This window comes from Loxodonta africana, chromosome 5 (assembly GCF_030014295.1).
Source record: "Loxodonta africana isolate mLoxAfr1 chromosome 5, mLoxAfr1.hap2, whole genome shotgun sequence".
Taxonomy (NCBI): domain Eukaryota; kingdom Metazoa; phylum Chordata; class Mammalia; order Proboscidea; family Elephantidae; genus Loxodonta; species Loxodonta africana.
In genome coordinates, this window is record NC_087346.1 from 146,615,590 (window position 1) to 146,629,950 (window position 14,361).

The 14,361-nt window shown below is 43.9% G+C and overlaps 1 protein-coding gene across 3 annotated transcripts in view; it reads right to left on the reverse strand.

The window, feature by feature from the left end:
• The window catches only part of BST1 (bone marrow stromal cell antigen 1), a 41,321-nt gene that overhangs the window by 8,627 nt on the left and 18,333 nt on the right, over positions 1 to 14,361 (reverse strand). The window contains exons 7-9 of one of the 3 annotated variants that reach the window (XM_064286060.1): positions 12,279 to 12,365; positions 7,252 to 7,311; positions 4,626 to 4,718 (exon numbers count right to left, since the gene is read on the reverse strand). In XM_064286060.1, coding sequence (XP_064142130.1) covers positions 4,626 to 4,718; positions 7,252 to 7,311; positions 12,279 to 12,365 — 240 coding nt within the window. The other 2 variants (XR_010322163.1, XM_064286061.1) reach the window with 2 other exon arrangements.

Genomic DNA, 14,361 nt, shown 5'->3' on the forward strand with positions numbered 1-14,361 from the left:
GATCAGAATTGCATTGTATCTATAGACTGCTTTTGGTAGTATAGACATTTTTACAGTGTTAAGTCTTCCGATCCATGAGCAAGGTATGTTTTTTCACTTATATAAGTCTCTTTTGGTTTCTTGCAGAAGTGTATTGTAGTTTTCTTTGTATAAGTCTTTTATATCTCTGGTAAGATTTATTCCTAAGTATTTTATCTTCTTGGAGGCTATTGTAAATGGTATTGAGTTGGTGATTTCCTCTTTGATGTTCTTTTTGTTGGTGTAGAGGAATCCAACTGATTTTTATATGTTTATCTTGTATCCTGATACTCTGCTGAACTATCAGTTTCAGTAGTTTTCTTGAGGATTCTTTAGGGTTTTCTGTGTATAAAATTATGTCATCTGCAAATGGACATTCTTTTACTTCTTCCTTACCAATCTGGATGCCCTTTATTTCTTTATCTAGCCTAATTGCTCTGGCTAGGACCTCCAGCACAATGTTGAATAAGAGTGGTGATAAAGGACATCCTTGTCTGCTTTCAGACTCTCCAATGAGGATGATATTATCTGTTGGCTTTGTATAAATGCCGTTTATTATGTTGAGGAATTTTCCTTCTATTCCTATTTTGCTGAGAGTTTTTATCATGAATGGGTGTTGAACTTTGTCAAATGCCTTTTCTGCATCAATTGATAAAATCATGTGATTCTTGTCTTTTATTTATATGATGGATTACATTAATTGTTTTTCTAATGTTGAACTATCCCTGCATACCTGGTATGAATCCCGCTTGGTCATGGTGAATTATTTTTTTGATATGTTGTTGAATCTATTGGCTAGAATTCATGAGGGATATAGGGCGACATGACTAAATTTTTAAACGACTATTCTAGAGTTGGAGCCCTGGGGGCACAGTGGTTCAGAGCTCAGACTGCCAACAAAAAGGTCGGCAATTCAAATCTACCAGCAGCTCCTTGGAAACCCTATGGGGGAGTTCTCCTCTGTCCTATAGGGTCGCTATGAGTTGGAATAGACTCAATGACAAGAGGGGTTTATTCTAAAGTTAAAGATGCCCTGGCGGCATAATGGTTAAGCACTTGCCTGATAACCAAAAGTACTTGCTAGCAGTTTGAACCCACCAGCAGCTCCATAGGAGAATAGACCTGGTGATCTCCTCCTGTAAAGATCACAGCCTAGAAAATCCTATAGGGTAGTTCTACCGTGTTACATAGAGTTGCTGTGAGTCAGAATCGTTCAACAGTACACAATAATGACCATCAATTGAGATAGGAAGACTAGGGGTGAACAGGGTTTAGTGGGTTAAATTCAGGAGTTTAGTTTTGGACATGTTGAGTCTGAAATCTCTATTAGACACAAGTGGAAATATTGAGGAGCTTGCTGAATACACAAACGTGGGGTTCAGAAGAGGGCCTGGACTAGAGATAATTTTGGAGCCACCGTGATATTCAAAGCTACGAGAGTAGATTTAAAGCAGACACTCACTTTCCCAGCCTCTTTGAGGTTAGAGCACAGTGGCCAAAGCTCTGCCAATCAGATGTACTCATGTCAGACTCAGAGTTGAGACAAAGGGGCTTGAAGCAGGAGGTGCTGCACAGGATCCATTATAGCCATGGTGGTGCCCAAGACACCAGTTCCCAGAGCAGGAGTGGCAGGGGCAACCGGGTGCAAGCATCACAGGTTCTCTGAGGTGTCTACACCCAGAGGAACAGCAAGGGCATCTCCCCTGGAGCAGTCCTGGTCAAAATTTTGAAGGAGTTTTCAGTCCTGCTTCTCTGGCAATCCCAGGAAGCTTCTGTGAGCAACCTAGAGCCCTTCAATGCATGCCTCTTGTGCTGAACTGGAGCTGCTGTATGATGCTTGCAGTAAAGAATTCTAACAGGTGCACTCTCTACTTTGGTCTTCAGGAACCTGAACCCTCCATCCAGGCTAGGCTCAGGAGCCTCACTCTGTCTAGAGGGATGGGCATTTGTACACACCTTGTTTTATTTAATCCTCGTGACAGACTTGAGGAGTGATTTCCATTAGTTATAGTTTTGCAGATGTGAAAAGTGTCAAATTGAGGTCATCAGACTCCAGCTGCAGTGCTCTTGCTGTCATTAGCTGCCATTGAGTCGGCTCAGACTCATGACAACCTTATGTATCACAGATTGAAACACTTTCCGGTCCTATGTCATCTTCATGATCATAGGCATGTTTGCGCCTGTTGTTGTTGCAGCTATTGTGTGAAACCAGCTCATTGAGGATTTCCCTGATTTTCATTGACCCTCTACTTTACCAAACATAATGTCCTTTTCTAGTGACTGATCCTTCCCGATGATGTGTCCAAAGTATGTAAGATGAAGTCTAGCCACCCTTGCTAGCACCATCAAAACGGTCAGTGGTCATAGCTTGTGAGAAGGAAAGCACATGGCATTTTTAGGGAAGTGGATCAAAACTAGCCTGAAAGTTCATGGTGGGGAGCAGTGGGTGACATGTTTGGAAAGATTATGGAGAGCCTGGAAAACCAGACAAGAAGTTTGGACTTGGTACTAGGGAGCCATTGAAGGTTTCTGAGTAACAGGGGCATGAGGGTGGATTTAATTTTAGGTCCATAGACTATTCTTTATCTCCTGTGAGAGGACTCCAAATCCATAGGGAATGGACAACAGAGTTTGGGAGATGACATATCTCTCACCCACCCCTGGGATGTTAGCTCTAAGTGTACATACTGGTGAATGGTCAATCTGTTGTCCCAATTTACAATGAAAGGAGCATGGTGGTTGTCAGCCTGAACTGTGAAAACTTCACAGACTTGCTTCAGATTCTGGTCCACCTGCGCTAACTGGGTGATCTTGGGCAAGTCATTTGATAACTCCTAAAAGTCAGAGTTTCTTCTTCTCTGAAACAAGGCTAACAGAAATTCCCTATATGAGTTCAAACACAAGTTTGGCTGCTGTAAAAATGATGACAAATAGAAGTGGCTTAGACAAGATTGATGTTTATGTCTATCTCAGAAACAGTCGAAGACTGACAGAGTGACTCCATGCTAGGGGGATGAGGGGCATCCAGCCTCCTCCTGCAGTGTTGCTCTGCTCTGCCCAGTTGAAGATGGCTCATTACCATGTCTTTGGGCCCATACACCAGCAAGAAGGAAAGGTGAAAAGGAATGAATGCTCCTACCTTGTAAGTGCTTAACCCAAAAGTTGTACACATCACTTGGCCACAGCTGCGAGGGAGGCTAGGAAGTACACCCTTTATTCTGGGCACCCATGAGCCCAGCTAAAATTCAGAGATTCTACTACAGCAGCACCACGGAAGAAAGGCCTGGTGATCTGCTTCTGCAAAGATTACAGCCAAGAACACCCTATGGGGCAGTTCTACTCTGTAACACATGGGGTTGCCATGAGTTGGAATTGACTCAGTGGCAACAGTCTGGGTTTTTTTGGTCTTATTACTAAGTAAAGAAAGGAAGGAAAGCTATATGGAGGAGTCTCTCTCCACCTTAGGGACTAGTCGTAAGGGTGGATAAGACACTCTGTGTGATGCACACAGCACACTGCCTTACATATAGTCAATACCCAGGTCTGATTACTTCTGTTCCCCTGTAGATGGAAGAACAGACCCCACAGGCACTTATGGAACTCCTGCTATGTCCAACGGCTATGAAACACACTAAAAGATGCATAAAGAAGAAGTTAATCTAATCTTCGAATTGAGTGAGGCAGACAGATGATACACAACATGAGATAGAAAGAGTTAAAGGCTACTCTTTTCTTGGTGTGGGGAGGTATTTGGCAAGTAGACACAGAAACTCTCCAAGCTACTCCTGAGTGAGGGGAGAGCAGTGGTCCCCTTTACCTGGTGCCATCTTTGTGCAGTTGCCTCCTATAGGCTCCTGAGCCCCGCAGGTGGTCTGCAGCACCATGAGGAGGTTTTAAGATGTCCACCAGTGTATTATCCATGGATCAAGTGTGAGAGCCCTGGGAATCCAGTCAGGGCAGGTGTCCCTTCCCGTAGACGACTGAAGGCCTAAGGTGTGGTGTCTAACCCCTCGGATAAATGCTGTCGGGATGGTTGCAACACCTAGTAGTGGTGCTTCCTGCTAGTTAATCTGCGGCTGGAACAGAAGTGGAGAACCATGCTGCCCCTTCTCCCTGGTACAAAGAATATCCTTTATCTGGTGTTAGACTGATCTCAGGAACTTGGATCTTTCTTCCCTGTATTATGCACTTGAGCAGCTTGATAGCTTGGTTGGGAAAAACTGCCTAGAAATTTGGGGGCACTTAAGTGGCAAGTAGACAGCTTTCACTTCTTTTATTTACTTTGTCCTATACAAGTACCTAGTTTTATAAAATGGATTCAAATAAAATATTTTATAGCAAAAAAACAAAAGTGTTAAATGCTGTAATCAAATTATGTACAGAGTCCTGGGGAACACAGCGGGGTAGGGGGGCGGAATCCCTAAATCCAGCTGGGGGATGGGAAAGCTTTACACAGGAAGGGACATTTGGAGTCAGGTGCTCAAGAATAAGCATGGTTTTAGCAGAGAGAAAAAGAAAAGATTTCAGGTGGTGGAATCAGAAATTAAAACAACACTAAAGCACCACATTTACCCAATGAGACTAAGATTAGACATAGCTATACGTACAAGTAGAGGTGAAGATATAGGAACAGGTAATGTCCAGTTCTGGCGAAGGAATGCAGTAAGGAATACCCCACCATATACGCTGGTGCAGCCTTTCTGAAACATATCAAAATTCAAAAGAAACTATCACAATTAAAGTATACGCACCCTTGACCTAGCAACTCCATTTCTGGTCATGTACCCTACACAAGGGTCCCTGGGAATCCCTGGTGGCGTAGTGGTTAAGTGCTATGGCTGCTAACCAAGAGGTCGGCAGTTCAAATCCACCAGGCGCTCCTTGGAAACTCTATGGGGCAGTTCTACTCTGTCCTATAGGGTCGCTATGAGTTGGAATCGACTCTATGGCACTGGGTTTGGTTTTGGTTTTAAGGGTCCCTGGGTGGAACAAATGGATTGTGCTTGACTACCAACCTAAAGGTGGCTCTGTGAAAGAAAGGCCTGGTGATCTGCTTCCATAAGAATCACAGCCAAGAAAACCCTATGGGGTCACCATGAGTCAGAATCAACTCACCAGCAACAGGTTTGGGCTTTTTTTGTTTGTATTATTCTACACAAATAATTGCACAAGAGTTCAAGGTATATAAACAAGGGTTATATTTCAGCATTGTTTATAATAACAAAACAACTCCAAGTACAACCTTCAACTGAGTCAGCCTATGACTGGCTACATGGTGTAGGGGCAAATAAATAAACGACGATGCACCCACCCTACAGAATCCTCTGTGGCCACTAAGAGACTGAGACAGAGGTGTGAATATACTTAAAAAGATGGTGCCCATATATTGTCAAATGAAAAGAGCCCACAGCAGAACGATCCAAAACCCAAACCAAACCCAAAGCTGTTGAGTTGATTCTGGCTCATGGTGGCGGAGTGGTTAAGTGCTACGGCTGCTAACCAAAAAGTCGGCAGTTCGAACCTGCTAGGTGCTCCTTGGGAACTATAGGGCAGTTCTACTCTGTCCTATAGGGTTGCTATGAGCTATGAGCAGAACGATATGTATAACATAATTGCTTTTTGTACAAAAAGAAAAGCAAATAAATAAAAATAAAACCAAAAACAAACAAATGAGCAAACTTACACTTGAGTCTGTGTATGTGTATGTTTGTGCATTTAAAACATACAGGAGGAGATGGACCAGAATGTCAAAAGAAATTACTTTGAGGAAATGGAAGCTGAGGGAAAAGAAGTCTTTTTTATTGCCAGTAACAGCTAAATACGGCTAAATGTTCACCTAAGGGCAAGTGATTAATAAATCATGCTGTGTGCATACGAAAGAATACCACAGTTGTTAAAAACAATGGGGGGGGGGCGGGCAGGGAAGCTACATTAACGAGAACGGAAATAATGAGAATGTTCATGCATTGTGAAGAACATAACCAATGTCCCTGTTCAACTTGTACAGAAATGGTGGGACGGGAACCTAACCTGCTGTGTAAACCTTCACAGGAAACACAATAAAATATTATTAAAAGAAAAAAAAAGAATAAGGAAGCTTTATCTTTGGATATGGAAATCTCAGAGACTCACTTAAATTCATAAGTAACTGTCCAAACTCCAAAACACATTGTTAAGTGCAAAGACAAGGTGCAGAATCATATGTACGCTATCGCTTACATGAATCGTGTTAAAAAAGACTACATAGCTCTTCACAGATACAGAAATACATACATATATGCTGATGCTGTGTGCCTTCGATTTGATGTTGACTCACAGCAACCTTACGTGACAGGGTAAAACTGCCCCCACAGGGTTTTCTAGGCTGTAATCTTTACTGAAGGAGATGGCCGGGTGTTTCTCCCAAAGAGCCACTAGGTGGGTCTAAACCACCAGGCTTTTGGTTGGCAGCCAAGTATTTAACCGCTGTACCATGTGGGCTCCTTTGACACATACACAGTATCTCCAGGAGGACATACAAGAAACTGGAAACAGTAGCTGCCTCTGGGTAGGGAAACTGGGTGACACAGGAACAGAGGAAAGAAGCTTACTACTCACTTTCTCTACCCTTTACCTTTGAATTTTGCCCCGCGTAATATGTACTACTTTTTCAAAACAATAAATGGGGTTTTAAATTCTATTAAGATTCATAATAAAATGTAAATGGCCTTCCTGCTGCCCCACTTCAAGAATTTCTGCTGAAGCCAGTGACCCCTCAGGGCGGCCTCTGACCACAGAGCGTAGCCTGCATTCAGCTCAGCTCAGCAGATGGCTGTCAGATCGGCACTAACCTCGTAGCTCGGAGAGACTGAGAGAAGTGCCGTGCAGAAGGACAAACCTTACTCTGCAGCTGGGCATTTTAGGGTCTGGGTATAAAATCATATTGCAATTCATCAACCAAAAGCAAACAAACAACTTGCCGTTGAATCCAATCCAACTCATGGTGACCCCACATGTGTCAGAGAACTGTGCTCCGTAGGGTCTTCAATAACTAATTTTTTAGAAGGAGATCACCAGGCCTTTCTTCCAAAGCGTCTCTGAGTAGGTTCGAACCTCCAACCTTTCAGTTAGCAGCAGAGTTTGTCAACCATTTGTACCACCCAAAGACTCCTTGCAATTCACCAGAGTCCTACGAATGCTAAGAACTGATTACCCTGGGAAAGTACAGAGATTTGGGTTAAGGCATTCACTTACGAATGTACGGCACAGTCGGGATGAGTGCTGTGGTCCACACACTGTAAGAGCTTCACTGGACTATAGGAAGAAAAGAAATAATATTTAAGGGATTATTTAGATGACTTTCATTCATCAAATATTTATGGTGTCCCTGTAAGGTACTGGGGATACAAAGTCTCTGACCTTGAAGAACATACAAATTATTCACTTTTAAAATACTAAACCTACTGATGTCGAGTCAATTCTGACTCAGCAGCCCTATAGGTAGAGCTGCCCCACAGGGTTTCCAAGGAGTGGCTGGTGGACTCAAACTGCCGGCCTTTTGGTTAGCAGCCAAGCTCTTAACCACTGCACCGCCAGGGCTCCTTTAATATTAGCCAGCATTTATTGAGTGCTTACCATCTACCTACAGGTCCTTGGATGGCACAAACAGTTTACGCTCAACTACTAACCTAAAGGCTGGCGGCTTGAACCCGTCTAGCAATGCCACCATAAAGATTACAGCCAAGAAAACCCTATGGAGCCTAGTTCTCCTCTGACACACATGGGGTCGCCATGAGTCCGAATCGACCAGATGGCAACTTGTTTGGGTTTTTTTGGTTACATAATCTAGAGATTTGATTATGCATTGCACATGGGTTATCTCATTTAACCCTTACAACAACAAAATGGAGTAGGTACTGTGATCATCTCCAGTTTATACCTGTGAAAGCTGACCAGAGTAACTTGCCCAAGATCTCTTAGTAGTGAGTTGTAGAGCTGAATTCGAATCTTGCAGGCTGACTCCAGGGTCTGAGCCTGCAACCAGTTCTGCGTGTACGTACAGGATTGCTTGGAAAAACTTCTCGATAAGTGCTTTGGCCAGAAGGTTGAACTTGAAGCTCCTGGATGATGGCCAGTGCCCAGGCTTCAGCCAAGAAAGCCAAATGACTGTGCGCAACAGCGATGGAAGATGTGAAATTCCGGGGCAATCCAGGAAAGAAGGGAGAGGAGCAGTGAAGAGAGGATCCAGGAAATGGTAGACACTGGGCATTAGGTAGCAGGAAGCCAAAAGAACACCTCTTGTGGCCAGGTGACTGGAGGGTATTTCCAAAGAACAGCATAGTTACACTGTTGGTTCTCCGGCAGGCTGTGTGACCCCTCCATGGGTTCACCTACTGTTCTGTACAATCTACTCTACACATATACTTTCCATGAGAGTAGTTTGTTGTTGTATACCACAAAAAGGCATAGAGTGTCACTGAGTCTCGTCCAATACTGTGCTAACCAGAAACCCACCAGGGGGCAAAGGAGGCTATGGAAAGACACCAGTTGCTGGTGAGTTGGTTCCAACTCTTGGTGACCCCATGTGTTTCAGATTAGAACTGCGCTCCACGGGATCTTCATGGCTGTGACCTTTTGGAAGCAGATCGCCAGGCCTTTCTTGTGAGCCACTTCTGGGTGGTTTCAAACTACCAACCTTTCCAAAATCCACAAGAAGCTTGGGGAGAGCCTTAGAGCCACAGGACAGGAGAGAGCGGCACCTGAATTCTGAGGAGCAGGAGGTTCTTGCCAGCATCTGGGTTGGAGTTTGGTTTGGTAAACTTTGTCACTTTCCCATGTCATATTTTCTTGTTGTTGTTATCTCCTCTATGCTCCCCAGGAGCAATGCAAAAAAAAAAAAAAACCCAAAACCTTAACTGGGCTAGAGTTGGATTACTTGACCTTTGTCACTTTCCCATGTTTACCATTTTTGTTTTCTCTTTTCTTCTTCCAGGAGCAATCCCAAAGACCCCACCTTGATAGCGAAAAAGCCACTGAGCAGTAAAGAAATGAGGAACTGGGGGAGTCAGGCCTGGAGAAGAAGAACCTGAGGGCCAGCTTGGGTGGAGACAGCACTCTCGTTGTCTATTTTCAACTCACGGTGACTCAGAGTACAACTGCCCCATATGGTTTTCCCAACTGTAATCTTTACGGTTGCAGGTCATCAGGTCTTTCTCCCATGGAGCAGCTGGGTAGGCTGGAACTGCCAGCCTTTCATTTAGCAGCCAAGCACTGAACCATTGCTGCACCAAGGCTTCTAGGGAGGAGAACAGGCAGGCCAAGACCCTACGACAGCTGTGAGGGGGATGGAGACCTTAAACTTCGCAAAAAGATGGCCTCCTCAGGAGAGTTCCTGATCTAAAGCAAAGTGATCAGAAGTTGGGATTCTGACCCACAATTTTCTTCATCACTGAGCTGTCTTAGATTAAAAATTACTTTTTAAAAAAAATTTACTAAAATCTGGTGTTTTCAATTGCCAAAAGGTGGAAACGATGCAAATGTCCATCAATAGATAGATGGATAAACAAAATCTGGTATATACACACAATGGAGCATTACTCAGCCATAAAGAGAAATGAAGTCCTGATATATGCTACAATGTGGATGAACCTTGGAAACATTATACTGAGTGAAATAAGTCAATCACAAAGGGGCAAATATTGTACGACCTCACTCAAATGAAATACCTAGAGGAGACGAACTGTAGAGACCAAAGCTGATTAGTGGTTACTTTTTTTTTTTTAGGGGTAGGAGGGGGTGGGGAGGGAGAGTCACTGTTTACAAAGCAGTGGTTTTCTGGTGATGGTGATGGAAGATCTGGCAATGGATACTGGCAATGGTTATACAACATGAATAATGTAGCTGATGTCACTAAATTGTACAGGTAAAAAATGATAAATTGGCAAATGTTGTGTTATATATATTTTTACAACAATAAAAAAAAAATCTGGTGCTTTGATTAAGGAAGGAGGGGCCCTGTGGTAGAGAGAAAAGAGCATGTTTCACAGCCATGAGGAGCTGGATTCAAAGCTCAGCTCTGTCACTGAGTGGAGGCCTTAGGCAACTTATTTCACCTCTGAACCTTTAATTACTCATCTATAAAAAACAGACCCAACACCACCGAGTCGATTCTGACTCATAGCGACCCTAGAGGATAGAAAAGAACTGCCCCATAGGGTTTCCAAGGAGCACCTGGTGGATTTGAACTGCTGACCTTTATACAAAGCTTAAGACAGGTAAAACTAATCTACAACATTACATATCAGGAAGGTGGTTATTCCTCGGCGGATAGAGACCGGAAGCTGGGTCAACATGGGGCTGCTGGGTCCTGGTTATGTTCTGTTTCTTGAATGCGTGCTGGGTACGTGTGTATGTTGGACTTGTGAAAATTCCTCCAGCTGCATACTTACAGGTTCTGCTTTTTTCTGTACATGGGTTATATTTTTAAAAAGGTTTTTGCTGTTGTTGTTTCTAAAAAGGAGTTCCTGGGTAGCACAAACGGTTCGCATGCTCAGGTGCTCAACGGCAGCACCCAGAGGAGCCTCAGAAGAAAGGCCTGGTGAGCTGCTTCTGAAAAATCAGCCACTGTAAACCCCGTGGAACATAGTTCCATTCTGATAAACACCTGGTCTCCATGAATCAGAATCAACTCGAGTGCAACTGGAAAAAACAATAACACCTAACAACAACTTTTTGGTTTCCTGAGAGCATTAGCAGTGATATATGAGAAAAATGGTACAGGAAAAATGGTTGCCCACAGGCCAAGCCAAGCTGAGGAAAATCAGGACAGCTATAAGGAGCTCGTTCCCTGGGGGCAGTGTGGTGTGGGAGGCGGAGGCCACACTCGCAGGGGGCTTTGCTCAGATAGGACGATTACCTAGCACCGGGGGTGATGGAGGAGGCAGAGGGCGGCAGAGCCAGCAGGAGGTTCACAGGGTACAAGGTAAGAGCATGGATGTAATCGTCACCCTGCCCTGCCCACAAATGCTCGGGAAAGCCTTTAAGTCCTTGCGGTGTTGGACTCCAGCCCCTGAAGAACCAAGCAGATTCACGGATTTAGGGGCTGAGGCAGCAAGAAGTCAGAGGTAGCAAGGTTGCAGATTCTGAGTCCAGGAGTGGGCTTACATCTCTCCCAGGATTTGAGCCACGCTTTTACCTAAATTTCTCAGAATCAGGAAAGTCCACGAATGATATCTAGTGTAAGTGTGTAAAGCTTCTGACCCATAATGATGCTCAATAAATGGTTGTTGCTGTTCATTGCCTGAAGTCAGTTCTGACTCATGGTAACCCCATATGTGCGGAGCAGAAGTGCTCCATCAGTCTTTAGGGCTGTGACTTTTTGGAAGCAGATCTCCAGGCCTGTCTTCTCAGGCAAACCCTCTGAGTGGGTTTGAACTGCCAACCTTTCAGGTAGTAGTCGAGTGCTTAGCCATTTGCATCACCCTGGGACACCACAATAAATGGTAGCCATTGTTATTGTCCTATCGATCTACAGTCAAGGTATACCCATCTGTGTTGTTGCTAGGTGCTGTTGCATCAGCTCCGATTCATGGAGACCTCATGTATAACAGAACAAAACACTGTCCAGTCCTGCGCCATCTTCATGATCATTGGTGTGTTTGAATCTATTATGTTGGCTGTTGTGTCAATATCTATCTGTAAGTATCTCAAAGGAATTCCCATCTAGAGTATGAAATGTTGGTCACGGGCAAGGACCCACAGGCAGTGCAGGATCCAAAGTCCCATGAGCCACAGTCCTTGTTCTCAGGCTACTTACAGTACAATACATAAGGGGAGGAGGAAATCAGACACACAGAGTGATAATATGCTACTCTATGTATCCTTTTACTGTCGTAAAAATTACCCTGGACAGCAATGGGTGGGGCCCAGTCAGAACCCTAGCAGAGGCACTCCCTGTCCCCACACCTACAGACAGCCCAGAAGGCACAGTCCTGTGGCCGTTAGAGCTGATACCCAGTAGAACACTTTCAACACCAGCGGGGGTGGGCAAGGAGCTGCCATCAGGTGGATTCTGACCCATGGTAACCCCATGTCTGTCAGGGTAGAACTGTGCTCCATAAGGTTTTCAATGGCTGTGACCGTTCCAAAGCAGATCTCCAGGGCTTTCTTCAAGGCACCTCTGGGTGGACTCAAGCCTCCACTTACACCACCCACGGATATCCACCCCCAAAAATCGCTACTCCACCTTTGAATACCCACACTGACTATAAGATACCACTTACAGGTGATCATTAATACAGCTGTACTGAAAACCCATTTCCTTCAGTCTCTCTTCCAGTATTTTCACACTGCCTTCTCCACAGGATTCCCTAAAAATAAAAACAAGAGGCAGCGGAAGTTGTGTCTGGGTTAGTTAAAGGAAAAAATAATTACCCCTAATTTCACATCACTAGAGTAACTGCTGCTAATATTTTCGTGTATATCCCTCAGGACGTGCATTTATTTATGTGTTTACATGAGCCTTTTGAAAAACGACAATGGGACCTTGCTGCCCAGTGTATTTTTCATTCTGCTTTAGTTTGCCCGTATCTGTGCCATGTGTGTACGTGTGTGTGTATAAACCCATCGCCATTGAGTCAATTCTGACTCATGGCAACCCGACATATTTCTAAGTATAACTGTACTCCACAGGGTTTTCAATGACTGTAATCTTACAGAAATAGATTGCCAGGTCATTCTTCTGCAGTGCCACTGGGTGGATTCAAACTGCCAACCTTTCAGTTAGTGGCTGAGTGTAAACCATTTGCACTGCCCAGGGACCTATACATACACACACATACATATATGCCACCATCTTTTATTTCCAAGAGTCCCCTTACCTAAATGTACCATAACTTATATAACCAGTTCCCTCTTGTTGCAGACCAAGACCTAGACTGATTTCCTTTATTTCAATGCCATTTATCCTACAGCAAAACCTTGTTGAAAAACCTCATTGAAACTTCATTTTTGTACACAGTCTTCTTTCTTTCTTTCCTCAGCATAAATTTCTGAAAGTAGTATTTCTGGCATAAAGGATTCGAATCCATTTTACAGCTCTTGATATGCACTGCCCAATTGCACCCCGTGCTGCCCACGCTGGTGGAATATGAGTGTCCATTTACCCACTCTCACCAGCAGTGACTCTTGCCATCCTGATGGCCATAATTAAGCAGGGAGCACTTATAAAGGCAAACAGAAGGAGAAACAACACTGCCAGGTGTGGTTAGCAGGTACGGTGTCCATATCACAGGCAACACCCTGCCAGAGTTGACATGGAATGGGAAGATAAACAGCCTCCTCACTAGATAGAAATAATAAAGAAGGAGTGTGCAGGGAAAAAACGAACTCTGAGAGCTGGAGGAAGTTTTCACAGAAGAGGTGGAATTCTGAGCATTACAGGAACGAAGCAGGCGAGGTGTTGAGTGACATTGCATTTTAGAACTTTGTCCAAACCAGGAATGATGTCCTTTTCTGGGCCAGGCTTATGACTTTGATTTTCAAAAACAGTGACGTGGAGGCTTCCGGATACCTGGACAGAGGGATCGGCCAATGGTTATTTTACTGTGTCTTTGAATAAAGGCAGCCGAAGCAGTGTGAAACACAATCAGGTATTAGCCATGTGTGCTTAGCTCTCTGCTTATGAGATTCTTTTTCCTAAAATTTAAACAGTTTAAGACTTCAGTTTTCCTGGGGATGAAAACAGAGGGATTTGCTCATGACACAAATGTACAACCAGGAGGGGAGGTGCTCCGACATCTTTATTACCCATCCTGCAGCAGAAATGATGAGCTGGAATGACATTCAAGTGCCAACTCCTTATTTCATTAAGGGTAGGTCTAAAGGACACACTTTTTCTGACAGATACATTAAAACAACACGCAAACATAATTTCTGGGCAAAGAAAAAATTCTCACAGAAAGTAGGCAAACAACATACAGTAAAACCTGAGAAAGCTGGAACCTCTGTATGGTGGGAACCTGTCAGAGAAGGAAAACTCAAATATTTACCACTACTAGAGAGAAGTAAGAAAGTGGTAAGACTACACCCTGCCAAAGGCAGAAAACTTGGGAGACCTGGAAAAACACAGCAGTCCCATTGAGTTCCAGCTCTTACAGGTTTCACTATACGTTGTTGTCTATGCTATGTTGCTGTTGTTAGGTGCGGTCGAGTTGGTTCCAACTCATAGCGACCCTATAGGACAGAGTGGAACTGCCTCACAAGGTTTCTAAGGAGCAGTTCCATGCTATAAATAGTAGGTATAATTTATCTTTTGGGAAGGGAAAGGTAGATCTTGGTATAACTTATATAATGAGTAGTTATTAA